The 26,569-nt window shown below is 58.5% G+C and overlaps 1 protein-coding gene across 1 annotated transcript; it reads left to right on the forward strand.

Annotated features, from left to right (window-relative positions):
* HHIPL1 (HHIP like 1) lies at window positions 1–25,477 on the forward strand. The gene is made up of 9 exons (XM_036065378.2): window positions 1–270; window positions 6,503–7,149; window positions 9,815–9,958; window positions 12,143–12,471; window positions 12,902–13,028; window positions 15,083–15,228; window positions 18,161–18,242; window positions 21,602–21,684; window positions 23,935–25,477. Exons 1-9 carry the CDS (start codon window positions 1–3, stop codon window positions 24,468–24,470), a joined length of 2,364 nt encoding a protein of 787 aa, XP_035921271.2. The 3' UTR covers window positions 24,471–25,477.
* The last annotated feature ends 1,092 nt before the right edge of the window (window positions 25,478–26,569 follow it).

Here is a 26,569-nt window from a genome sequence, read left to right on the forward strand (position 1 = left end):
ATGGCGGGCGGGCGGGCCGGGCCCGGGGCGCTGCTGGCCCTGCTCGCGCTGCGGGCGCTCGGGGCGGCGGCGCACCCGCAGTGCCTGGACTTCAGGCCGCCCTTCCGGCCGCCGCAGCCGCTGCGCTTCTGCGCGCAGTACTCGGCCTTCGGCTGCTGCACCCCCGAGCAGGACGCGGCGCTGGCCCGCCGCTTCGGAGCCCTGGCGGCGCGCGTGGACGCCGCCGAGTGGGCCGCGTGCGCCGGCTACGCGCTCGACCTGCTGTGCCAGGTGAGCGGGCGCGCGTCGGGGCCTCGGTGGCCCGGCGGGAGGGCGGCGGGGACAGCCCCGCCGGGTGGCGATCGCGGACGGGCGGCGGGCTCGGGACCCCGAGGCCCCGGGCGGGGTCCTCGGAGCGGGGCGGGGAGCCGGGCTTTGCGATTCATTAAGTTTCGTGATTTGGGCCTTCTCTGGGCCTCAGTTTCCCCTTGGGGACAAGAGGGGCGGACACACCGATGTAATCAGTCCCTTGGAGTTTGGGGGCCCCTGTGTCCCGGGACCTCCTGGAGTCAGCCCCCCAGTGTCCTGGCCTCGAGGAGCCCCGCCCTTATGGGGGTACCAGGATGGGAAGCCTTTGTCCCGCTCAGTGCTGCCCGAGCTGCCCCAGGGGAGGTGGGAGCAGCCTGGACCTGCCGGGAGCAGGGAGCGTGGTTGATGCGCTGGACTTGGGTTTGCGGAGGGGTATGGGGGACACTGCTCCCACTGAGGGCCCCTGCGCTGCCCTGAGGACACAGTCTCAGAGCCCCCACCCCCTTCCTGGACCTAACTGCAAGGTGCTCACACCCGGGGTGAGCGGGGCCTTGCCATGCCCCTACCGAGGTTCCTGCTGTGCCCTCTCTCTGGGGGCGCCGCCACCAGGCAGAGGGGCCCTCGTCCTTTCAGACCACCTGAGTGACATCCCTTTGGTGTAACCTCTCTGTCCCATCTCCCCTCTGAGGACAGAGCCCCTACTTCTGCCGGCTCCGGATTGTGCCCTAGCTGTTTCTTTTTCTCCTGCATGGGTCTGATTCCCAAGTGACTGACCAGAATCCCTGGGGAAATGGAGTCAAGGCCAGGAAGCCCTTGGGCTGGCAGTGAGAAGCCTGGGTGGAAGGGTCCCGCAGGGCAGCCTAGCTGACACCCTTCAGCCAGCCAGGGCAGGGGCAGGAGGGCTGGCTTGAAGTCAGACTTACTGGGTCGATCCTGGCCCTGCCACTTCCTGGCTATGTGACCCTGGGCAGGTCACCACTGTACATCATTGTGTCATCTTTAAAATGGGGACACTCTTAGCCGTCCCTCGGAGTTGCCACACAGACGAAAGGGCACATACTCAGGGCTCAGTGGATGATTCTGGTTAGATTTCTCTAGTGCCTCTTTGGCCCCCACTGGCTTCTCGGCCCTAGGCAGGGACGGAGTGGGGCCCAGAGGCCGATTCAGGGAAAGCCCAGAGAGGCAGAGATTGCTCAGTGGTCACACAGCTCAGTTATGGCCATGGTGGGCACGTGGACCACACTCGGTGCCAGTGTGGGTGGGCCATCTGGGTCAGAAATAAGAGGGGCTGGGAGTGGATGAGGGAGGGGGCCCTGAGGAGCACCAGAAAGCAAAGGTTGGGGGGGGTAGGGTAGGTTCTGCTCAGCCCTGGTGCTGTGCATCTCAGGGGAGCCAGAATGGTCTGGTCAAGCATCTGCCTCCTTCACTAGCCTGGGGCTTCCTTGGAACCCAGCCCTTCCCGCCCCGGTCACGTAGCTGGGTTCATGTAGCCACTCCACACTTGTTAACTGAGCACCTACTATGTGCTAGGCTCAGCAGAGTGAATCAGGTGGGTGGGTCCTCAGAAGAGGAAGGGAAGGGTCAGTCCTGCTACCCCTCCCTGGTAGGAGGCTCTCCTCTGTCCTTGGGAATCTTCCCAGCATGGCTTGGCCTTGAGCAACCAGGGGTGGAATGACTACTAGCAATTTACCCCAGGCGTCTCTGAGAGTGACCTCATGTCTGGAGTGAACTTGGAGAGGAGTGGAGGTTGGATCACACTTTCTCTGGCAGGGCCTCAAGGGAGGGCAGGAGAGTGCTGGAGGGAGGACCATGCTGTCTGTGAGCCAAGGCCGTGTCTGGATTCAGCACCTCCTGATTTCCACCCCAGGAGGTGGCCACGGTGCCTTATTTACAAGGTTCAGTCAATGACAGCATCCGAGCATTCGCATCTGCCGTAGGGACACGGGCTCCAGACAGGAGAGAGACCGTGAAGACATGCTCTCTCCCACAGTCCCCTCCAGAACCTGCCCCCATCTGGCACCTGCAACTCCTCCAGATGCCCAGATGGCTCCTTAGCTGGAGGGCAGCTGTCCCTCCTGGCCCCTTCAGACTCTTTCCGAGGGCTTCGCCCTCATCCAGTGGGTGCTTGTGTCATCAAGAGGAGAAAAGGCAGCTTGTGACACATGGCGCCCAGGTTCCCAGCATCCGCACCACAACCTTCCGGGGTAACTGAGCTTGCCTCTCTGCATAACCTGAAGGCATCAAAGTCTGGTTTCTGATGGAAAGCTACGTGGAACGTGCTCTGCAGGTGCATGTACTGGACAGACGTTTCCCCAGAGTCTGTTAGGAGCTGGCCCTGTGCTGGGTCCTGGGCCCAGGGGCAGTTGGCAAGTCACAAGCCCAGCTTGTTCAAGTCGGGAGACAGACACACTGATCTTACCAGAATGCACAGAAGGCTTCCCAAGGGTGACTGAACACCATGGGGCATGGGGACAAAGGCTGCACTTTCCCTGGAAAAGTCAGGGAAGGCTTCCTGGAAGAGGAAACATTGAGTTGCATCTTGATAGTTCAGACTGTTTGAGCAGTTACTGAACAACACATGCATCATCTCATTTATTCCTCCCAACAACTATGAGGTTTGAATTCCTTCCCCCTTTTACAGATGAAGACACAGGCACAGAGAGGTTAAGGAACTTGCTCAAGGTCACACAGGGAACGGTAAACTCAGTCTCCAGGGCACTCTAACTCCAAAGCCCTTCCCTTAATGACTTTGTCATATTGCCTGTTTTCAGGGCCCTGGGAGGATGGAGGAGTCAGAGAAGACTTCTCAGATAGGCCTGGAGTCATGAATAGGAGTTTGGCAGGTGTGGAAATGGGGGAGGAGGGAATACCCTCCCAAGAGAACACTGCGTACAAAGAGTCAGCCTTCCTAAGGAATAGGTGCTGGACGTTAGAGACCGTCGGGACTCAGGTCCATGAGTCATGGATGTCAGCAACTCCACAGTGGCCATTTTAGGGCAGCAAGCTGTTTGCTCCTGCGCTGGATGGCCCAGGCGGCTGAGCAGTGTGATACTAGATCGATTTTTCTTGGCCTTTCTCCTGCCTCCTCCGCGGACCGCCGTCGGGCCAGTTGCTGAGCATGCTTGCCAGCAGCTATCATTACACCCCCCTGCCCCGTCCTGCTTTTGGATTACTCAGGTCTGAGCACCAGGTTTGCACTGTGTGTAAGTAAGGGTACCTAGGCCACGAGTAAGGGCTTGCCAGGCCCAGCGTTGGAGGCATGGATGCTCAGATTCCAGCCTGGCTCCCTGGCGGCCCTCTGGGCTCCCTCTCTAGCTCTGGGCTGGGCTTTGATGAGTGGAGGGCACTGAGACTGGCTTCCAGAAGTCTCTTCTGCTTCCCGTTGTGTCTCTGGAGCTGAGGACGGTGTCTGGCTCACAGTCCGTGTCCAGTAAACACTTGCTGAATGAAACACTGCTGACTAATCTGGGAAGAGCACCAGTCAACACATCGTGAGGGCCGGGCCTGAGCCCCGGTGTGACCACTTCTTGGCACGTGGCCTTCCTAGAGCCTCAGTTCCTCATCCATGTAATGGGAGTCACGGTGACCCTACCTTGCAAAAATTAAGTGAGGCGTGTGTGCACCCAGACCCTCCTGGCCCACCCACAGCGGCTGGCCGGACGCATAGGAGGCTCCCGGGGAACCGTGGGAGAGATGGTGCGGCACAGAGGCCTCATCGGCAAACGGGGACATGTGCAACGTGGTTTCTTCGTCTGGGCCCGGGACAGTGACTGACCAGAGACCAACCACACATCGCCAAGTGGCCCTCAGCCTCACAGTAGCACTAAGGGGCCAGGAGGACAAGGCCGTGGTGTGACCACAGTTGTTTAAAGGGCGGAAGTCGCCCCTGGCCCAGAGCCTGAACACACATGCAAGAGGGCAGTCTGCCACCTTCTGCCCCTCGAGGCCTCCTGCTGGAACCCAGCCTGGCCCTGCCAGTGAGGAGGGGAGTGTGCGGCTGCGAGGGCCTCCCCTAGTGCGGGACGAGCATCCCCCGAGGCCTCTCGGGGTCCAGAGCTGAGTCAGTCCAGACCTTGGCCCACTGAGCTCATGGCGGGGCAGAGGCTAGAGGGTGCCAGGCACAGACATAAATAATGACCTCAGCTCAGGTCAGGGGCTCTAACCGAGGGAGGTTCTTACAGAGCCTGCAGAGCTGAGGCCCCTGCTCTGGGCAGGGGTGGGGCACACTTAACTAGGCTTTGGGGTGGTATTAGGAGCCAGCCCGCAGACTGGGCAAATGCCCTGGCTTTTCCCTTTCTCCCACCCTCCAACCCCACTAAGTTCAGTCTGGCCTGTGACCTTGGTTAGGGGCTTCCTTCTCAGCCTCTTCTTCCCCGTAGGTACAATGGGAATAAGAATATACCTCCTGGCGGCAGTCAGTTGCCTTGGGGGGAAAATGTAGATTCACTGGAGCACCCAGCAAGGCCCTGGCCCATGATCTGCCCAAGTGCCCAGGGCTGTTATTATTGTTAGTACTATTTCTCCAGGCCGGCCATGGTTATTATTCAAGGACGAATAGAATGCTGTGTTTGAGGGAAGGGCATGCCTGTGAGGGGAACAGTGTGTGCTGAGGCTCAGAGGTGAAACTGGCCGGGAGGGTCAGGAAACAGAAGGTGGGCAGGAGGCGGGAGCGGATGGCAGAGCTGTGGGCAGAGCTGGATCAGCGGGTGCTGGTACCTGTGTTAGCTCTCAGGCTGGAGGGGGGACTGACATGGGGGGGTCCTCTCAGTTCAGGGGGTGGGTGCGGGAGGCCGGAAGCTGGGGAGAGGTCTGGCCAGGTTTGTCACCTCTACCTGGGTTCCCAGAAAGCAGAACCTGGGGCAAAGTTCATGGGTCATTTCCTTCTTGGGGTGAGAGGACCCAGAAGCACGAGTGATGGGGTCCAGGGAAAGCCGAGCCAAGGAGGCAGCTGTGGGCTGGCGACTGCTCAGAGCGACGCATGCTTGAACTGGCGGGAGCGTGGCTCCAAGAAGCTATCCCATCTGCGGATCAGGACCGTCTGCTGGGCGGGGGGGGAGAGCAGAACACTTTATCCATCAGCTCCCTCCTCCCAGGGCTCAAAGTTTTGCCCCAGGAGACGTGAACTGCTCTGCATTCCAGATCGTGCCCATATGGGCACTGAGTGGCATCCCCAGTGTCTCATCAGAGGGGGAGCCCTCGGCGGGAGGCTGTGGAGACCGAGGGCGGCTGTTCCATCTGCCCCAGAGCAGAGGACAGCCCAGGACCCTGCCTGAGGTGCCTGAGCAGTGGAGGAAGAGGGGTCTGGGGCCAGGGGGACATGTGGGCATGGGTGTTACCGCCTTGCCCGTGTACGTGAGCCAGCCTCCATGGTGCAGGGGAGAGCGGAGTCGACCCCAGACCAAACCCCGACTCCTCCATGCTGACCCATTGGCACTGAATGACATTGGCCTGTGCCTCAGTCTCCCCATCTGTAACACTCTCCCCTTCATGGGCCCTTGTGAAGATTGAGTAACGGAGATAGGAGCACCATTCACTGTTACGGGCAGGTCGGGTAAGTTAGTATCCAGCACATTCCCTAAGCATTCACTCTGGGCCTGCTATGTGCTAGACACTGTCTTAGGTTCTGGGACACACAGTGACCAGACAGGCAAAACTCCTGCCCTCATGGGATGTAGGTTCCAAGGAAGACAGTAAACACGCAAACACGTTAATTTTTATTATGATACCGGGTCATGGTAAGGTTTTGGGTTTGGGGTTTCTTGGGGGGGGGTTGTTGTTTTTAAGCAGAGTCAGAGGCTAGGAGGTAGTGGGGGTGATGGATGTGTGGTCTCTGAGGGGGTGTCCCTTGAGTGGGGGGCCAGGTAAAGCGAAGGAGTAAGTCATGCAGATATAGGGCAGAGGCATCGTATATAAAACCGGCTCCAGCCCTTTCTGGCACACAGTAGGTGCTCGAGGGCAGTTGCTGCCGCCAGTAGTAATAGTAATAGTTGTGGTTCTTTGTGCTAATAGAAGCATTAAGGCACGAGGAAGAAGGTGAGATAGGAAGCTGAGGGTTGCTGCCCGCAGTGAGACTTCCCGTGTTGCTGGACAGGTGGCGTTGCCCCCATTTTACAGACCAGCAGCCTGAGGCTCTAGGAGGTGGGTGCCCGGCCAGCGGTCGCACAGCTGGTGCGCACCTGCACGCAGCATCCCTGGGCCCGCCCTGTCTCTGCAGGAATGCTCGCCGTACGCGGCCCACCTCTACGACGCCGAGGACCCGGCCACGCCCCTGCGGACCGTGCCCGGGCTCTGCGAGGACTACTGTCTGGACATGTGGCAGACGTGTCGGGGCCTGTTCCGCCACCTGTCGCCCGACCGAGAGCTCTGGGCCCTGGAGGGCAACCGGGCCAAGTTCTGCCGTTACCTGTCGCTGGACGACACGGACTACTGCTTCCCCCACCTGCTGGTCAACGAGAACCTCAACTCCAATCTGGGCCGCGTGGTGGCCGACGCCAAGGGCTGCCTGCAGCTGTGCCTGGAGGAGGTGGCCAATGGGCTGCGCAACCCCGTGGCCATGGTGCACGCCCAGGACGGCACCCACCGCTTCTTCGTGGCCGAGCAGGTGGGGCTGGTGTGGGCCTACCTGCCGGACCGCTCGCGGCTGGAGAAGCCCTTCCTGAACGTCAGCCGGGCCGTGCTCACCTCGCCCTGGGAGGGCGACGAGCGGGGCTTCCTGGGCATAGCCTTCCACCCCCGCTTCCGGCACAACGGCAAGCTCTACGTCTACTACTCAGTGGGGTTCGACTTCGACGAGTGGATCCGCATCAGCGAGTTCCAGGTCTCCGCGGACGACACGAACACCGTGGACCACAGCTCTGAGAGGTGCTTTCCCCGGGGTGGGGTGAGATAGGGGGGTGGGCAGGGCTGATATTCGGCTGGCCAGCGCCGGTTCGCACCAGTGGGACCAGACCAATCTATGGGGTGTGCCTGCACCCGTCTTAAATCCTTGATCACCTCCAGTGAGGGGGCTGAGCCCTGCGTTGTGGGCTCAGGGGAAGAACAGTCGCAAAACAGCACCCCAGGATCATGTCCAGACTCCTGAATGAGTAGGTGGTTCATTCCATTCGATTCTCCTAACGCCCGATGAGGGTAGTAGTATACTCCCCATTTCCCAGGTGAGGAAGTGGAGGCTTGGAGAGGTAAAATGACCTGCCAGGCCACGCAGCTGGGAAACATCAGAGCTGGAATCCGGGTGTGTCTGTCTCCTGAGCCCCACCTTCCACTTCTCCCACCTGGACCCTCTGGCCCCCCCCGCCCCCAGCAGGCTTATCTACTCCTCTCAACACAAGCCTCCTCTCTGTTATTATCTGCGCCCCTCACTGTTTTCAAAACTGCTTTGACCTAACCTGGCAGGAAGGGCGTATGCATCAGTCTGGGTCCAACAGGAAAATAAACCCTCTGCCAGGTAGATAGGTCAACAGGCAGGACTGGATACTGGGAATTTGCTACTCAGGAGTTAGAAATGAAAGAGCAACTTGGGGAGGAAGTAAGGTAACCCTGAATTTCCCAATGGGAGGAAGCTGCCTCCACCTCTCAGGCTGGAGGGACAAGGTGGGAAGATGGGGTTGCTAGAAAGAGCTGGGGCCACTCAGTGGCACCTGGAACCACAGTGGGCCTGGGCAGGGGAGCTGGGGCCACAGAGGAGGGGCAGCTACAGCCAAGACATTGGCCAAGCAGAGAGAGAGAGATATGGGGAGAAATACCCTGGCTTCTCCCTTCTTCCCACCTTCCGGTTTCCTGCCAGTGCCTTCCATTGGCTGACCCTAGCTGGAGCCCAGTCAGCAAAGGAGCATGGGAAATGTAGTTTGCAGGATCTGAGTTCTCTGAAGTAGAGGGCAGGTAGGGGCCGAACCAGGACTAATCTGAGGCAAATAAGCAAATAATGGCACATTGGGCATTTAACAAAACTGTAAAATCTTGACATTGAAAGTATAAAAAGGAGAAGGAATCAAATAGGCTGGTTAACATGAGGGCTAATATAAGTCTTGTCATACAGCATTAATTTTGACTCTGAGCATCCTGGCAGCCAGAGCAAAAGGAGTAAACTTAATTCTCATTATCTGACACGGGGCTGTACAACCCGTTCTCCAAGAGACACCAAGTTTATCACACGGCTCGCACAGAGGAGAAGCAAAGGGACAGGATGGATGTGCCTCACTCGTGACTTTTAAAAAGTGATTCCTGATAAAAACTGAAGGTGGGACACACAGTATACAGAGGAGCTTATTTCAGAGTGAGTGTTCAGTGAGGGTCCTCTGGGGACCTGTCAAGTACAAGCCTCGAACTTGACTCACACAGGGGAAGAGTTAGGGACTCAGGGTGGGGCCAGGACCGAGTAGTCATCCTTGCCTGAGTCAGCGGTCAGTCCCTGTTCCCAGGGCTGGGCTCCCCATGGTAGGTGGACGCCTCACAATCTGAGCTGTCCTCTCCAGGGAGGACTTGGAGTTTGGGGTTCTGTTTCACCCCCCCAAGTCATGTGTGTTAGCCTCAACAGAAAGGCTTCCAGTCTTGGTTCTGGAGCCCTCAAGTCCTGGGTTCAATTTACTTGAACTTTCTGTGCCTTGGTTTTTCTTATCCTTATTAATAAGGGATTAGTAAGTCAATGACCAATCCTGGAAAACCTCAGCAAATAGGGAGTTGGCTACAAAGGTATTGGGAGGATCCAGAGAAGGAAAAGGGAAAGGTCAAAGTTACCCGAAGATTAGTAATTGCAAGAAGCCAGGGGAGCAGAAGGGAAAAGGTCTTTGCGTTGCTAAGTTTGCTGCTCCTGGTACCAAGATGTCTGGGTGGAACCCAGGAGTCCATCTTCGAGAGCCACTGTTCCCATTCCTGCATCGACCACTTCCGGAGACAGCACCAGAAGCCAACGAAGCGTGACTTCTCCCTTCCTCGTGCCCTTCCACGCTCCACGAGCAAACTCTAACCAGAAGCCAGCTGGCCGGCCATGTAGCGGAAGGCCATGGCAGTAAAGAAGATGGCTGAGGGGTTGAGTGTGTGGCTGAGCACAACCCACACCATGCAGCCCACCTCCTTAGCAACTGCAGTAGACAATGAATGACGGGGGTGTGTAGAAATTGCTCATTAAGTGGCTGGTATGTGGGTAGCTACGATTATGAAGAAACCAGTTGTGCCAGTGACTGGGTCAACAGTTTTGCATGATCATAACTGGGGAGATAGTGGTGGGGAGCAGTAGGAAGACCTGAGTTCTAGTCCCAGCTCTGCTACCTGTGGGCTGTGTGACCTTGGGCAAGTTGCTCAACCTCTCTGAGCCTCTGGTTACTCAGCACAATGGAGTGAATTATCCCTGCTCAGCCTACTTGATCCTTATAAAAATCACTTGCTAGTAAATATATGAAAAGTCTTTTCAACTGTGAAATGGCATCCAAGAGAGAGGAGGTTTTATTGCTGTGATCTTGTTTTGTGTTTTTGGCTGAGGTTGGTGTTTGTTTGTTTGTTTGTTTGGTGGGGGTGGCTTATCTTCTTTTAGGATAATCCTGGAGATCGAAGAACCAGCCTCGAACCACAACGGGGGCCAGCTGCTGTTTGGGAATGATGGGTACCTCTACATCTTTACTGGTGACGGCGGGATGGCCGGAGACCCCTTTGGAAAGTTTGGAAATGCCCAAAACAAGTATGTTCTACTTTTGGCTGGCCGGTGGGTTGGTTTACATACTCTTCTGGAGGGGGAGTTCCTTCCTCAGCCATGCAGCGCAGGGCAGTAGAAAGGGCTTTGGGCCCCAGCTCAGTCTGCCGCTAGCCAGTGGGGGACCCCCATCAAGTCACTTTCACTCACCAGTTAGAGAGAAGAATATAATCTCCAGGGGGAGGCTTGTCGTGAGGAGTAAAGGTGATCTTGTTTATGGGGGGCCAGGCCCAGAACCCACTTGTCACAAGTGCCTGATAAGGGATATCACAGAGCTGGAAGTCAGTCCAGCCCTGCTTGAACCAGAGGAAGGAAAGGGAGCCTTCCCAGACCAAATGGGGAGCATGAGCTGGCCGGAGCGGGGCTGTATGAGCCTGAGGGTCTTCTGCCCCAAAGGTCACCTGCAATGGCCCAGAAACTGAGGCATAGTCTTGCTGTCATTACTTACTTCTTGGCTTGAGCAGATGGCCTGCCAATATTCTACTCCACACACACACACACACACGCACATGCACATGCACACGCACACGCACACACACAGAGCTTCGATGAGGATATCTAGGGCAGCCTCCTCCATTCTCTGAGCTAAAATGACAAAACCTTCCTTAGCCCAGAAAGTAAAAATAGCGAGGATGTTGATTATAGTAATTAAAGTGTTCACAATCCGTGACGCACGTGTTCATACGTGACAGTGTAAGAATCACTGCAGCCTTCTCATGTTTGGGATGTGTTTAGCGATGTAGTGGGGAAAACAGAAATTAAGGATTTGTGGATAATTGGACAGAACTTAAAACATTATTTTGCTGCTATGAGTTTTGCCCACTTCCGTCGTGAAGCCGGCTGTGCAGCGTGTGGGCTCAGGGCTGTGATCTGCAGCCTGGTGCCGAGCAGGCTGGAGCGTGTCAGGGGGACTCCTTGGGGCAAGACCTAAAAGACACAATGGGGGATTAACCATGGGGCATCTTTGGGTGGGAGCCTCTTACACGGTTAGAGAAGACACTGGTGAGATGTCTGATGGTGAGCGGGAGGCTTGGGTGCGGACGCTAGGCTGGAATGAGGGTACACAGCTGCAGAAATGTGCACACAAGCAGCGGGGGCGGGGAGGGGGGTGCACCAGAGTGCTCCCAGCGAGGAGAGCCGGCTGGTAAGGAGGTGCTCTGGAGCACGAGTCCTGAGGTCTCCTCGCTCCCGGGGCCCCAGAAGCAGATGTCGCCTGGTACCATGGGAGTGGCCTAGGTTCCAGCCCAGAGCTGCCTGGGGGAGAGGGCAAGTTGTCACCCTCTGCAGGCTGGGTGGCCTCATCTTTGAGGTAGGGGTGGTGGGTGTAAAGTATGGGGTGAAGGGCCTCTGAGGCCTGTCTGGCTCACTGACATGGGGTGGTTCTTTCCCCAATGCCCTTGATGGTGAGAGAGAAAGCAAGAACCTCAGCCTCCCATTTCCTGCTGAGCTCTGCAGTGTTTTCGCTCCCCGCCCCCGAGCCCTACCCTGTACTCCTGTATGGTGCACTTGACTTTGATTGCAAGCCATTCACTCGCCAAACACTGAATGAGCACCTATTACATGCCGGTCACTGTCCTGGGCATTGGAAGAAAACAGTACATCTGAGTCATTTTTAGGAGTGTTTTCACTCCCTGGGACAACCCTGTAAGGAGGCAGGAGGGAGAGGGAGCTCCCTAACGCGACAGCGAGGAGACAGGCATGGGGAAGTTGGAAGAGTGTTGTGGCCAAGAGCTTGGGTTTCTGTGGTCCCGCCGTCTGGGCCGCTCTTTACTAGCGGTATGACAACGGTGCACATTATGTGACCTTTCTGAGCTCAGCTGCCCCATCTCTAAGGGGGGATCACAGTAGTACTCACCGACCTAAAAGTTTGGTGGTGAGGATTAAATGGGACAATAAAGGGTATGTATGTCCAACCCTTCCCTTCCCGCAGCCTGGCACGTAAGAAGGTGCCCGGTGAATGCTGAATGAATGAATGAATGAATGAATGTGGGTACCCAGCTGGTAAGCAGCTAGGGAGGACCTGAACCAGGGTCTCTGGCCCCACAGCGCAGGCCGGCCTTGACCCGGCCCGGCACCTGCCACGGGCCGCCCTGGTGCCCTGGGGCGAGCCCTGGCGCTGGGCGAGCCTGAGCCGCGCCCTGTCCCCCCCCCGCCCCCCGCCCCGGCCCGCAGGTCGGCGCTGCTGGGCAAGGTGCTGCGCATCGACGTGGACCGCAACGAGCGCGGCCCGCTCTACCGCATCCCGCGCGACAACCCGTTCGTGGGCGACCCCGCCGCGCGGCCCGAGGTCTACGCCCTGGGCGTGCGCAACATGTGGCGCTGCTCGTTCGACCGCGGCGACCCGGCGAGCGGCGCGGGCCGCGGGCGCCTCTTCTGCGGAGACGTGGGCCAGAACAAGTTCGAGGAGGTGGACCTGGTGGAGCGCGGCCGCAACTACGGCTGGCGCGCCCGCGAGGGCTTCGAGTGCTACGACCGCAAGCTGTGCGCCAACGCCTCCCTCGGTGACCGCCCCCCTGACCCTCTCCGCGCCCCCGGGGGCCCACCTCCCCGGGTCTGCATCCCCCCCATGGTTGTGCCCAGCGCCTCCCTCTGCCCCCCACGCCCCTGGAGACACTGATCCTGGATCCGTCCCCCACCCCGTGGATCCCCCATCCTGGATCTCCCGTCGCCTCTCCCCCCACCTCCCCAGCGCTGCCGGGCTGCTCCTGGCTCTCCCCACCCACCCCCATCCCCGCAAACCCATGCTCTCTCTGCCCTGCTTTACCCAAGCTGTAGGCACCTTCCTCCCTCCGTGACACTCTGGGGCCCCCAACTCGGGCCCTCCCCGTGACCTCACCCCCCCTTGCCCCTCCAGACTCAGACCACCTGCCAAGCTCCTTGTGGGGGAGGGGCTGACCCTCAAGCTCATCCCAGCTTCTCCCCCCTGTGCAGATGACGTGCTGCCGATTTTCGCCTACCCGCACAAACTGGGCAAGTCGGTCACGGGAGGCTATGTGTACCGGGGCTGCGAGTACCCCAACCTGAACGGCCTCTACATTTTCGGCGATTTTATGAGTGGGTAAGTGGCCCCGGCGCCAAAGCGGCTGCTGCCCCTGGCTTTCTGTAAAAAGCGGAGTACAGGTGCGCTGTGCGTGTGAGCATGCGCAGGTGCAAGCCCACGTAGCTGCTCTCGGACCCCGACCGCCCAGCCGGAGCCAAGCGGGTCTCTTCCTCTGGGAGGAAGTCTGGAGTCACATCTCAGGGAACACCCAGCCCGCCCCCTCTTCTCCTGATACCTTTCCTGAGCCTTGCTGGCTACCTCAAGCAGCGCCATGAAGGCACGGCTCCCGACTAAAGACGGGATGCTTGTTTAAGTGCAGATCCGTTGGTCTTCCCCTCCACCCGAGGTTCATGGGCTCCGGGCCTGACCGAGGTTCCGAGGGGCAGGGAGGGCAGAGGTGGAAGGTGGGGGTGGGGGGAACATGAACACCTTCCTCGACGGACTCTGGGCCACCTGGCTTCTGGGGAAAACCAGGACGTGTCTGTCACTGCACTGACTGACTGGGGTTCCAGGGAGCATTCGTCTGGAAGAGGCTGGAGAGGTCATTCTGCTGGGGAGGGGGTAGCTGGCGCTCCAGCCAGGGTCTGACCATGGGGGCCCGGGGCGCCTTGCTGCCCAATCCCCACACCCTATGGCAGTGCTTCCCCACCCACTGAACCCCTAAAGGGTGTGTGTGTGTGTGTGTGTGTGTATGAGGTGGGGCTGGGATGTGTCACACCCCACAGGTTTTGGAGGGAGAAAAGAGAACATATCTCCTAAGCCTGTGGGTCAGACTCTTTCCCAAAGAGAGTTGTGGAGCCTCATGACCACCTCATTCTCCCATTGTACAGAGGAGAAAACTGAGGGCCCTAGAGGCCCTAGGAAGACATACACTTGGCACAAGGTTTAAAAGTGCTGCTGAGGGGCGCCTGGCTGGCTCAGTTGGTAGAGCACGTGGCTCTTGATCTTGTGGTCATGAGTTCGAGCCCCATGTGGGGTGTAGAAATTGCTTAAAAAAATAAGTCAAGATTTTTAAAAAAATAATTAACTTTTTTTCTCTTTTTATTTATTCATTTTTAATTTTATTTTATCTTATTTTTAAGTAATCTCTACCCCCAACGTGGGGTTTGAACTTATGACCCCAAGATCAAGAGTCACATGCTGCACTGACTGAGCCAGCCAGGCTTCCCGAAGCCTCTCTTTCAATGTCTGATTCTCCCTTACCCCTTCTGCTGTTCCCCAGGATTGCTGAAGTCACCTGACCACAGAGATTCAACTAATTTTGCTAGCTTTTCCCAAGCCCTTCCACTGGGTCAGGCTTTGTGCCAGGGTTAGGGCAGCAGAGCTGAGAGCACCTCGCGCCCGGGTCAGGGAGACAGACCCATGCTTGGTCCACTCCAGTCCGGCCTCAGAGAGCCCGTGCACGGTGCTGGGGGTGCCCAGCACAGGGGCAGTCAGGAGGGCTCCCCAGAGGAGGGTACATCCAAGCAGGGCCTGGTGATTGACAGGTGCAGGAGGGAGTAAGGGCAAGATCAGCATATCCTGAAGATGCCGGAGCTCCACCTCATGCTCCGGAGTGGAGACAGCTCCAGAGTCTGCACGAACTTCTGGTCACCAGCCTTGGAGGATTCTGCAGCTTCTGACTGCCTCCTGTGGGTCAGCGGCTGGGGCTGAGCAGAGGGGGCAGGGGACAAGATGGTCTCCTTCCCCTGCCCTTTTCTGCTGCATTGGAGGTACCCAGTGAAGACTGCACGCTGGGCCAGCTTTATGAGAGCACCGGATCCTGACCCCTAGGCTAGCAGGGAACCTCAAGGGCCAGCTTTACGGATGTGCAGCCCGTGTGGATGCACAGACCCCACGCTCAGAAGGGCCCACACTTGGTTTAATGTTCTGCTATCGCTGCCTTGAAATCCTTAGTACTTTTTGAACAAGGGGCCCTGCATGCATATTTTACCCTGGATCCTGCAAATGCTGTATGGTCCTGGTTGCATGGATAATATATGAGTGGGTGGATGGATGGGTGGATGGATTGTGGGTGGGGTTCCCCTGGGCACCCTGCCAGGCATGACCCCACAGCTCATGCTTCTTTGCAGGCGTCTGATGTCCCTCCGAGAGAACCTGGAGACAGGCCAGTGGCAGTACAGTGAGATCTGCATGGGACGAGGCCAGACCTGTGCGTTCCCGGGCCTCATTAACAACTACTACCCTCATATCATCTCCTTTGCTGAGGATGAGGCTGGTGAGCACTCCTGAGGCCCCGAGACCTCTCCGTCCAGGCTGCATGCCTGGGACTGATGCCCCCACCCTGTGGGTCCTCTGGCCTGGGTGGGATTTCAGAGATGGAGTCAGGCCTGAAACCCCCTTCGGGCTGGGGAGCAAGTATGCAGTAGTCTGAGACCTCGCTTGGGCATCGGTCCTCCCCATCCTGGGCTTCTGTCTCCTCATCTGGAAGGTGGGAGCAATGTTCCAGCCCCCAACTCCCTGCAGGGCTGCTTCTAGGCCGTGGAGTGAGCCGACCAGGAAAGGGTTTGTAATGGTGGAAATGCAGGTGCGTGGGGGAAGAATGTATCCCAGAACTCTACTACCCTGGGTTCCTCATGGCCAAGAAATCTGGCCTATACAATTAAGCCACATTATCTTCAGAAATTGGGTAGACACCGCCTTCTTGAACACCCTTTGTTGACCCACTTGTTAGTGGGTTCTCATTCAGGCTCTTGTATTTTCAATGCAAGGAACAGGGAGGGAGGGGAGAGGATAAGGGGCCATGGAGGCTGGATCTTGCTCCAGCGTCCTGCCTTTGTCCTTGGCCCCAATTGTCCCTGGACAAAAGCTGAGGGGTCCCCAGTGGAGCCTGGGGGATGCTTGGCAGGGTTGCTAGGCAACGCCCACCCAGGGGCCTTTGGAGGGGTATCCCCTGCAGGGCCCAGTGCCCAGAGCCCCCAGGCCTAAGTCTGGGAAACCTTTGTTGGATGACACCCGTCACAATCTAAATTTTCAAAAGGGCAGCCCCAGCCCCCACTGCCCTCCCAAGCCCACTGGGCCTTGAAAGCCCTTTCTTTTGGTCAGTAGGGGGTTAATGTGTTTTGGAAGGAGGTGCGCCCCCCACCCCCCACCCCAGGGGCAGGGCCTGGAAGGTGCAGTTCCCAAGGGACCCTTGTTCAGCCCTCTGAATGACATCAAGTAACCGATAGCCAGGAGGAGCCTACTTGAAATCACACGGCCCATGGACAGCGTGCTGGTGAGCTTGGGCAGGCCGCCCCTGGAAGGCACAGAGCCCTGGGGTCCAACACAAACAAACCTCCCCCAGCCACCAGCTCCAGCTTTCTAGTTGTTCTTCTGACACTTGCAAATTGCAAAACAAGGACCTCTGCTGGCCTGGTGTCCTCCGGAGACAGCACACCACAGAAAAGGGCAGTGTGGCCCTGGGTAGGGCTGGGCAGTGCCGGTGGGCCCCCTTCCCCATGCGTGGGGTTGGGGGCCAAGGAGTGTGCCTGGTGCAGGCCTGTCCCTTTACAGAGGTGGGGGTGGGGGGTACTGCACCCGACCTGGCGCCTGGAGGCCTCCCAGAGCAGGGCCCTAAGCTCGAGCTTGGTCAGCCAAAGGAAGGCCACGGAGAAGGGCATTCCAGGCAGAGGGAGCAACGCGTGCAGGGCGACTTGGGTCGCTCCAGGGGGCTGGAGAGTGGGTGTGAGGACTGCACAGCTAGGTGGGGACAGCGGCTCCCAGAGGCCTCTCTTCAGAAAGAGGCCCAGAGAGGGAAGCGACAGCCCAAGACTGCACAGCAAATTCATGTCTGCGCCTATGGGTTCTCCAGCAGGGGCTTTCTTGCCAGGGTGTGGTTGTATCACCTTGGGGACCAACTAACCATCCCCAGTCCCCCACCAAAGCAGGGCTGGTGCTCCTGGAGGGGAGTCAGAGGTCACTGAGCACTCAGCATCCTGCCCTCCCCAGCCCCCAGCTCCCCACCAAAGCTGGGTCTACCCCAGTTACACAAGTTGGTCCCCCAAGCGTCTTTGCCTTTGTGGAGATCCCTGGGTTTCCTGGGCCTTGATTCTCAGACCCCACCCCCATGCAGCCCTCCTTGACTGCATCCGTCCCCACAAAGATGCCTTCCTCAGAGTTCTCACCTCTCTTGTCTGTCTGTCTCTCCTTGGGGACCACCCCCATCTTCGGGAGAACGTTCACTGTCCTCTTGCAAAGGCAGACATATAAGCATGGCTGAACCACCACACTGAATCACACATGGGAGGTGTCTGTGCCCCCCAGCCACCATGTGTCCTACATGTGAGGGCTTGGGGGCAGCAGACATTCCTGAGTTCCAGGCCTGGCTCCACCACTCACCAGCTGTGTGACTTTGGAAAGTCACTTAACCTCTCTGAGCCTCTATAAGATAGGAATAAAGAAGCCTATTTCCTGGGCAGCGAGAGCCAGGGGCTGGGATGAGGGTGACGAGGGAGAGAACTCACGTTCACTGAGAGCATCCGCGGTGCCAGGGGCCCTGAGAGGTCGAGGACACTCGACTGAGGCTCCAAGTGGGACTGTCCCAGAGCCGCCGGTGCTCCCACAGGGCTACATGCAGGGGCTGGGGTTCACACCAGGGACCCCCCAAGCGTGTACTCTTGTGCCCGTCACCTGCCCAGGAGGTGCCTTCGGGTCAGTGGAGAGACTCTGGCCTCAAGGCCTTGGCGGGACCCGGATCCTGGAGGATGACTGTCATAGCAATGACAGTAGCTAATACTGACTGAGCATTTACTCTGTGCTCCTTTAATCCTTCGTCCATGAGGCATCCCGTGGTAGGGATAAGGAAGCGGAGGCTCAAGGAGCCCCATGTGCCTGGAGTCACGCAGTAGCAGTCAGCTGGGGAGCTGGGCTGTGCACCCTCACTTGTGCCCAGAGGTTGTGTGCGCTGGGCGTGAGGCCAAGCAGGGACCAGGGCGGGGCTGGGTCCCCAGCAGGAGGCAAGAACTTGGCTAAGTCCGGGCAGAGCGGCCGGCAGCTGGTTCTTTCTCGGCCTCTCGTTCCAGCTCTGGGCGCTGAAAGGCTACGCAGACCTCCCTGAGGTTGGGGTCCCTTTCAGAGCCTGAGGGGAGCTGGGGGGCCTGGGGTCAGGGGCCTGGCCGGGACCATATTCCAGGCAGTGTTCTCACTCCTTGCCTGGTTTCTCGCCCAAGGGGAGCTGTACTTCATGTCAACAGGCGTGCCGAGTGCCACAGCGGCCCATGGGGTTGTCTACAAGGTGATCGACCCTTCCAGGTGAGCCCCGCCACTGCATGCCTGGACTCCTGCTGTCTGCCAGGACCCCCCCCCCCCCCCCCGTCTCCATTGTCTTGTTGTCCTCTCCACCACCCCCTGGGAGGGTATGACTCATAGCCCCATTTTTCAGAAGGGAAAACAGACCCAGAGAAGGGAAGTGACCGGCCAGGTCCATAGTGCTGGTGAGGGGCAGACCTGGGGCTCAAAACTGGATCTGCCGCCTCAAATCCAGCTCTACTCATGGTAGGAGGGGGCCAAGGATGCCACCTGGGCCAGATAATCACGGGCTTGACCTGACTTTCTGGCCTGCTCCCCACCCGACCCCATCCTTTCTCCTCTCTGACTCGCCCCTCACTCCTCATTTCCTGGGCCACCCGCCCCGGGCACCACCTCCCCCAGCCCTCAACTTGCCTGCGACACCCTGATCTCCACCTGTCCCCACCACGGGGCTGCCCTCCCCCCGGCAGTCCCACCTTCCCCTGGGGAAACCAACTCAGTGGCTCCTGTATGGAACATGTTGGGCTTTCCGAACACCTCCCTGGCCCTCCCATGTCCATCTCCATCTGCTTTGCTTCTACATAGAGCCACTAATTCAGTGCCAGGTGCTGTTCTGACTCTTTCCATGTACAACTCCTTGACTTCTCAGCCGCTTAGTTTACAGAGGTGGAAATCCTATAAAGGCGGGAGCCCCCCTCCCAGCCAGAGCCAGAGCTGGGCTTGGGACAGGCAGCTGGCTCCAGAGCCCCGCTCTGACCCCGTGACTGCATATCGCCACCCCTTGACCCTTAGGCCTCACTGTCTCCGAGGGGCCTTTCCCTCCAGGCCTTGTCCAGTGCTCCCCCCGGCTCTCACCACTCAGACCCGTAATCTGTAATCTCCCCCTGGCTCGGGAGTCTCCAAGGGCTAAGACTGCCCTCTCCACCCCTTCAAAGTCAGTGCCGGCCCTGGGCCTGGCCCGGAGCACAGAGCAGAGACTCTGGGCGTGTTTGACCAATGAATGGATGATCTGATTTCTCAAGCTCCTTCTCAGCCCTTCAGTTTTGCTTCTCAGCTGGCCTCCCACCGCTCTGTACCTCCTTTCAGCACCTGGGCGAGCAGCCCCACGTGTGCACAGCTTGCGCCCACCCCCAGCACAACTCCCCCCACCCCCGCCCCGGGCCCTCAAAGAATCCACTCACATCCAGCAGCCCCTGATGCGGACAGTTATCCTCACCTTTGAAACATCCTGGATTTGGAGAAATCCCAAAACACCATCACTCTTTCAAAAATATCATTTTAAGAAATTAGAGTAGTTTTAGATTTACGGACAATTTGCAAAGATAGTTCCGAATTTCCCATATATCCCTCTCCGATGTCCTCTGTCATTAGCATCTTGTGACGTCATGGTACGCTAATCACAGTTAATGGACCGATGTTGGTACATTCCTATTAATTAAAGGATTTCTCTAGTTTTCCCCTACTGTCCTTTTTCTGCTCTAGGATCCTACCCAGAATCCCACATTCCCTTCAATCATTGTGTCTCCTTAGCTTTCTCTGGTCTATGACAGATTCTCAGACATTCCTTATTGACCACACTTTTTTTTTTAAACACAAACCTATTCATTATTGACATCATTATTTATCAAGAAACCCATAAGGACTTCCTCCTTTCATCCCTCCTTCCCATTTCCCCAAGGTCCCCCCGGCTTCATCTGCTAGCGCCCAGATTTATGGCGATGCCGAGGAACACATGCAGACTTTGCATTTTTCTTTGTTCGTTTTCCCTATTTTGTATAAATATTTCCACGTTGCAACATCACTCTTGAAAGCGTCATTTTGAATGGCTGTGTAATTGGCTATTGAGTCACTGGGCCACAATTATCTTACCCGTTCCATGGACATTAAGCTTATTTCTCTTTTTTTTTTTTTTTTTTTTTAAAGAGTGCTTCTCTAAGGAAATATCACATATATGGAGCATGTAATTCATGTCAGAGGCTGCCTTAGACCCACCCTCTCCTTTTGCCACGAGGTACCTTTCTTTCGCTATTGGCTCATTCTCCCCATGCAACGGAGGGGACCCAAGGCTTAGGGAGTTCTGCTCAAGGTCCCCTGGAGGGAGGAGCCAGAAACAGGCTAGACTCCTTCCCTTCCTGCCCTCCCTCATCTCTTTTGTGCTTCTCTTTTGGAATGCATGTCTTTCTTTGCACCCACAACATCCTGCATAGAGGCTGCATTACAGAACACGGGAATGAAGAACTGCGGAGTGGACGAGTGGGGTGGGGGCATCCATCACTGCCCAGACAAAACCACTGTGGCATTTAGGGGTGCATCTCCTACCTTTTGCCTAAAAGATTTTTTTTTTTACATCATTTCCTTAAGGAACAAAACCGTGCTGGGTCTGTCTGCAGCATGTGGATATTATCTGGGGTTCAGAGCAAAACCCACTCTTTCCGCAGCTTTGGGAAGCGTGGGTGACTGGCTGTGTTTCTTCAGCCTCTGGGGGGAAAGACCCATACCCCTCCTCAGTTTCCCTCTTTGGCCAAGCCTGTCTGGAAGCCACCTCCTGTCACATGGCCACTTCACCCCTCGGGCTTTTCCATTGTGCTGCTGGAACCTATTGAAGTCTGGACCCACGTGGGCCAGTCCCAGAATAGGGTCGGTCCCATTCAAAGACTCAGATCGACAGCCAAAAGCTAATTAAAATGGAATTCCATGCCTTACTTGTGCCCCTCGGAGATGTCAGAGGAGACCCAATTCAGAGCCCTGGTAACCCTTCTCAGAAGCGTCTCCCCCTCCCCTCTGAAGCCCCGCCCTCCACCCCACCCCCATCCCTCATCTCCGCTGCCAGCCCTGCGGCTCTCTCCGACCCTTTATCTTTAGATCGGCTTACCTTTCCCTCCGATGCGGCATCACCAAAATCCAGGGCCAGAGCGGCAGAGAGAGAGAGACTCTCCTCAAAGGCTGTGGGGTGCAGGGGCCAGGGTGGGGTGCAGGGATCAGGCTGCAGTCACAGTTACAACAGTGGGGCTGGTGGTGGAAGGAAAGGGGCTGTGACATTTGATCACGTTCCCAAGACAGTTCATGCTCTGAATCAGAAGCTCAGCCTCTCCTGAGGCACCGGCCCTTGGGCTCTTGAAAAGCAGACACTGAGTGGACACCTGGCAGACCGTGATACAAGATTTCTGCCCTGGGGCTGGGCTCCTAGAGCCCTGGGGGCCACGCGGTAGGTGCCCCACCAATGGCCACCATTGTTGTTCGCATCCCCCTCTGCCCAGGCCTGAATGCACAGGTGCCTGGCTGCCAGGGGAGAGCGGGTGTCAGAGGGACATGCTCAGGGCAGGCTCCCAGGGTGGCACTCATGACCTCCTGTGTGTTGGCAGACGGGCACCACCCGGCAAGTGTCGGATCCAGCCTGCCCAGGTGAAGGTGAGGAGCCGCCTCATCCAGTTTGTGCCCAAAGAAAGTAAGTGCCTGCCAACAAGGACGCAACGGGGGAGGGGGGCTCCTGTGACCCGGGGCCCAGCTGCTCCTCCAGCAGATATGGGTCCTTCAGGCTGGCCCTGGATGCCCTTCCTGGGCCCCGATGCCTAGCACTGGGAATGGCACCCGTTAGATGTTCAGTTAACGTGGGTGGAGCTCCTTGAACCCAGGCGGGTGAGTGGCCCCAAGGGGCTGCAGACCTCAGAGGGGGCAGGGGAAGGGGAGGGATGGCTTAAGCCAGGTACACTCAGAGCCCTCAGGACAGACAGCGGGTATATCTGTGTGAAAGCAAGACTTGGAGGAGTCATTCTCGATGCAGGAGCCGCAGGGGAGGGGGCATCTGCCTGGGGCTGCCGTAAGCTGGTTCTGTTTGACAAGTTTGGTGGGGAGGGAGGTGGGCACAAACCCTCATGACCTGAGGGCCAAGCAAGGCCACAAATGATGACCCCTGGCATCTGGGGCCAACTGAAAGGGCAGGCGTGGCGAGGGGTCTGTGAGGGGTCTGTTCCCCTGGGCCCTGTGGGAGCATAGAGATAGTGCTGTCAGACCATCCAGTTCTTAAGAGAGGTGGGAAATGGATCCATCTATCCATCCATCCATCCATCCATCCATCCGTCCGTCTGTCCATTCACTTACCACACACCCGTGCTTCCATGGGGACATACCGCTGAGCAAGACAGACATGGTCCCCGCCTCCTTAGGTTGTTACATATAATCTCTCCATTTGCAAATTTTGGCACCTTTGGCTCAAAATCTTAAAAATCACCCTGCAGGCCAAAGGAAATCCTTCAGTGGGCCCAGTGGGCCCAACAGATCGAGGACCCATTGGTGGACAGGAAGAGGCGGAGGCTGGGCACCTGGCAGCTGGGGGCGGGCGGCCCTGAGGAAGGGGAGCCCCCAGCAGAGGACAGTTGGGGGAAGGAATGAGCTCAGTGTTTGGGGAAGTTCATTCTAGCTGCAGTTGGTTTCAGGCCTGGGCCAGTTTTCCATTCATTCAGCAGTTTCTGGCACTTTCAATCATCACCCCTTCCGTGCTGGATGCTGGAGCCATAGGAGAAGTCAGAGCAGGCCCTGTCCTGGCTGGGACAGACAGAGAAGTCACTTATTGTCCCAGGGCTGTTACAGAAGTGTGTGCCAGCAGCCATGGGGCCCCAGAGCAGTGCAGGACGGGGGTGGGGGTGGGGCGTTCCCAGAGGCTGAGGGTTGAGGCTGGAATGAAGAGAAAGGGTGCACTGTGGGGGGGCAGTCTGGGCAGCCGGACCAGCAAGAGCCAAAGCAGACCGGGGAGCTGGAAGTCCTTCCCTGCGGGTTGAGTGTGGGCCAGGGTGCAGGGAGGGGGAGCGTCTGGCCCATGTCCCCGTGCTCCTGGCCCTGACCTGCTCCTGGCCTTGAATCAAGGCCCTTCGTCAGCTGTCATCTCAGCTGAGGTGGGGGGTTAGAGGGCTTCGGACTGGTGACCCTGGGGTCCCTCCCCATAGTAGGGGAGTAGTCTGGGAGTTCGCCTCTCCAGACAGAGTGTCTCATGCGGGGTGAGGTTTATCTCTGTGGCTGACCAGGGCCGAGTGTGAGTGTTGGGGTGCTGCAGGGACAAAGGGAGTTGCCCACCTCAGCTCCCCATGCCTATTGTATCCAGGCCTTGTGGTGGGGTAGAACGTTGGGGTACCCTGCCCCCTCTCTCTGGTCAGGGTGGGCCCCAGCCCCCAGCCAGCAGCCTTGGAAGCGTGGAGGGGAGACTTCACCCTGCCCTGCCCGGCCCTGGGCAGGCCAGTTCCCATCCTGCCTGTCTGCCTTAGATCCTCAGCAGGTTTTCCCCATCAGTGGGCCTCAGCTTCCTCACCCCTGAACCAAAGACTGGAACCAGAAAAGGTCACTTGCTCTGAGAAGCCCTCCCAGACACTTCTCTTCCACTGGGCTCATGAGTTAACAGTGGGAGGGGTTGTCCCCCCATCCCTGCTCCCAGACTAGGGACTCCCAGGAGGGCAAGACTGGGGGCGGGGGGGGACCCCAGAAGCAGACTGGCACAAAGCAGTTGCTAACGAGTGTTTGCAGAATGACTGAAGAAGCACCCCGCACCAGCTCCAGGCTGGTATCCCCAAGAGGTACCCCAACCTCAGGGTCGGACTGGAGGGCAGAATGAGAACATCTTTCCCTAGGGGTCTGCCTTCCGTGGTGGAGAGCTGGGGTGGGCTGGGCGGCTGGGGTCCCTCTGACCGCACGCTCTTCCTCCGCGCAGAATTCATCCGGAGGGCAGAGAGCACCCCACGGCCCGCAGCGCGTGCGCCCACCCAGGCACCCCGCCGCAGCCGCCCCACAGCTGCTCCGCCCGCGCTCACCCCGCGGCCCGCACGGCCCACCCGGCGACCCGGCGGCCGGAGGGGTGGCGGGCGGCGGCGGGGTCGACCAGGCACGGCGGACCCCGCGCCCTCGGACGGCGCCGTGCGCCTGGTGCGGCCCGCGGGCCTGAGTCCGGGCCGCGGGCGTGTGGAGGTGTTCGCGGGTGGACGCTGGGGCACCGTGTGTGACGACGCCTGGGACACCAAGGCTGCCGCCGTCGTGTGCCGCCAGCTGGGCTTTGCGCACGCCGTGCGGGCCACCAAGCGCGCCCAGTTTGGCGAGGGCGGCGCGCTGCCCATCCTGCTGGATGACGTGCGCTGCGCGGGCAACGAGCGCAACCTGCTGGAGTGCACGCACGCCGGCGTGGGCACGCACAACTGCGGGCACGAGGAGGACGCGGGCGTCGTGTGCAGCCACGAGGACCCTGACCTGTAGGCGAGCACCATCCGTCCGGCCGCAGCCTGGCAGGGCCCCTCCGCCCTGAGCACGCCTGGTGCGCGCACAACCTGCGGGCAGAGGGGGCCCATCTGTAATGCTGTCCTGTGGACGCGTGTGAGGTGTGTGCAGTGCTCCCGTGCTCTGTGTCCCTGCCCACGTGTCTTCCGCAGACCAGAAGCCACAGTGTGTTGGGGTCTGTGTGGTCACGAGCCCCAGGTGTTCTTTTCTTACCTCCAAACATCTCCGGCACATGCAGGAACACAGTCTGGCCATGGATCCTCAGCACTGAGGGCTACCACCCTTCAAGGGCAGACATGGTCCTTGGCCGCATTAACAGAGGCATAGCTGGCAGATTGAGGGAGGGGACCAGGCCTGTCCTGCCCAGGGTTTGAGTGGAAGGCCCTGGACCATCTGGAGCGTGGCCTACAGAAGGTGACTCAGAGAGCATGGGCAGGTGGCCCGGCAGGTAGAGGTGCCAAAGAGAACAGGAAGGCATCCAGTGGGGCAAAGGGAAGCTGTTAGACCGATGAGCCCAGAGTGAACTGTGGGCCATGGCCGTCTGAGCGAGGATCAGGCTGCCTGGGGGAAGTGAGCATCTGGGGAGGGCTGGCTGGGGGAAGGGGGTTCTGGATGACCTCTGGGAGAAGCCTCTTGGTCATCTTGGAATTCATTATCATGCTGGGTCCATGTGGATGCTCTGGGGACAGTGCTGGGGCCCCGGGCCCTGAGACTTGACTCTCCAGGGCTCACTGGGACAGAAGCCACCCACCTGGCCATTCCAAGCACCATGACCCCCCAGTGAATGAGGGGGGGCATCAGGTTTCTCTACTTTAAAGGCTGTGTTGGGGCCACTGGAACCACCTTGGTCCTCTCTATCCCCACGCTGCTCAGTGAAATCCCAGGGGCCCTCTGATTCCTCCAGCATCCCCCCCCAGGGGTCCAGAAAGACTACTGATGCTCTGTCACCCAAAGCTGTGCCAACAACGTGACTGTTTACAACCCCCTTCCTGCCTCTTGTCTCTGACCTGTATGCCTGGGGGCTGGAGGTGGAGGTGGGGCAGGGGGGCTAGGCCTGGAGCCTCCCTCCTGCTCACAGGTGGAAGTTCCTTTGCCCACTACGGGCCTCCACGCTGGCCCCGTGTGTCAAGTACAGTTGGGCATGGTCTCTGATAGGGGAGCACAGAGGAGAAGCAGATGGTCACTGGGCAGTGGGGACAGGATATAGCCCATGTCAGGGTCTGCTAGGGCTGTGGGGGGGGCGGTCATCCCGCCCAACCTGTCCATTATTCTGAGAGCTGAGCCGGCACCTGGGGGGTGCACCCAGCAGAGGCTAGGGTGCCAGCAAGTCTGGGGGGGGGTCCTGGCTGCTCGCTGAAGCTGAGTGTGGAGTACGGGACTGCCGAAGAAAGCTCAGGGCGACCTCTCGGACTCCCATACTTCTGCCTTGAGTGGGGGCTTGCCTGGCCCCGTTGAGCCCTGCCTGGAAACCATAGCCCTGCCATTGAACGTGGCCTGTCTTCGGGGCACCGTTGTAAGGACAGCACGCCTGAACTCATTTGAGCCTTTGAACAGCCCTCTTCTCCTCCTTTTACAGATGGGGCAACAGGTGCACGGCCAGGGAGGAGAGAAGCCAAATGAGAACCCATGCAGCCTGGCTCTCACACTTGCTGGCACCCTGACCGTTCATTGCCCTGCCTGACCCTAGGGCTGCTAGGCCAGCAGAAAAGGGGGCTTGGCCTAGGGGATCCCCCGGGGCTCCTGCCCACTGTGGGCTGGGAAGCAGCTGATGGAGACCGCTGCCTCCTCCCACTGCCCAGCGGTAGCTGGCAGGCATCTTCCCTAGATACAGGGAAATTCTGAACAGTGCTAGGAGCTGGGAGGGTTGAACTCTTCACTGAGCCCATGGAGAAAGGAGCCCGGGAAGCTGAGTGTCCTGGGCCTGTCCCAGATGGGGTTGAGCCCAAACTAGAGCCCAGGGAAGGGGGGTGGCCCTCCAGAGCAGGGTAGCACCATGGCCCTACCCAGTGGGGTATCCAAAGCTGTTGGTCCCCCTGGGCCCAGAATGGTGTGGGGGGGGGCCATACAGCCTCTTCCTG

This window comes from Halichoerus grypus, chromosome 8, assembly GCF_964656455.1.
Source record: "Halichoerus grypus chromosome 8, mHalGry1.hap1.1, whole genome shotgun sequence".
NCBI classification, from domain to species: domain Eukaryota; kingdom Metazoa; phylum Chordata; class Mammalia; order Carnivora; family Phocidae; genus Halichoerus; species Halichoerus grypus.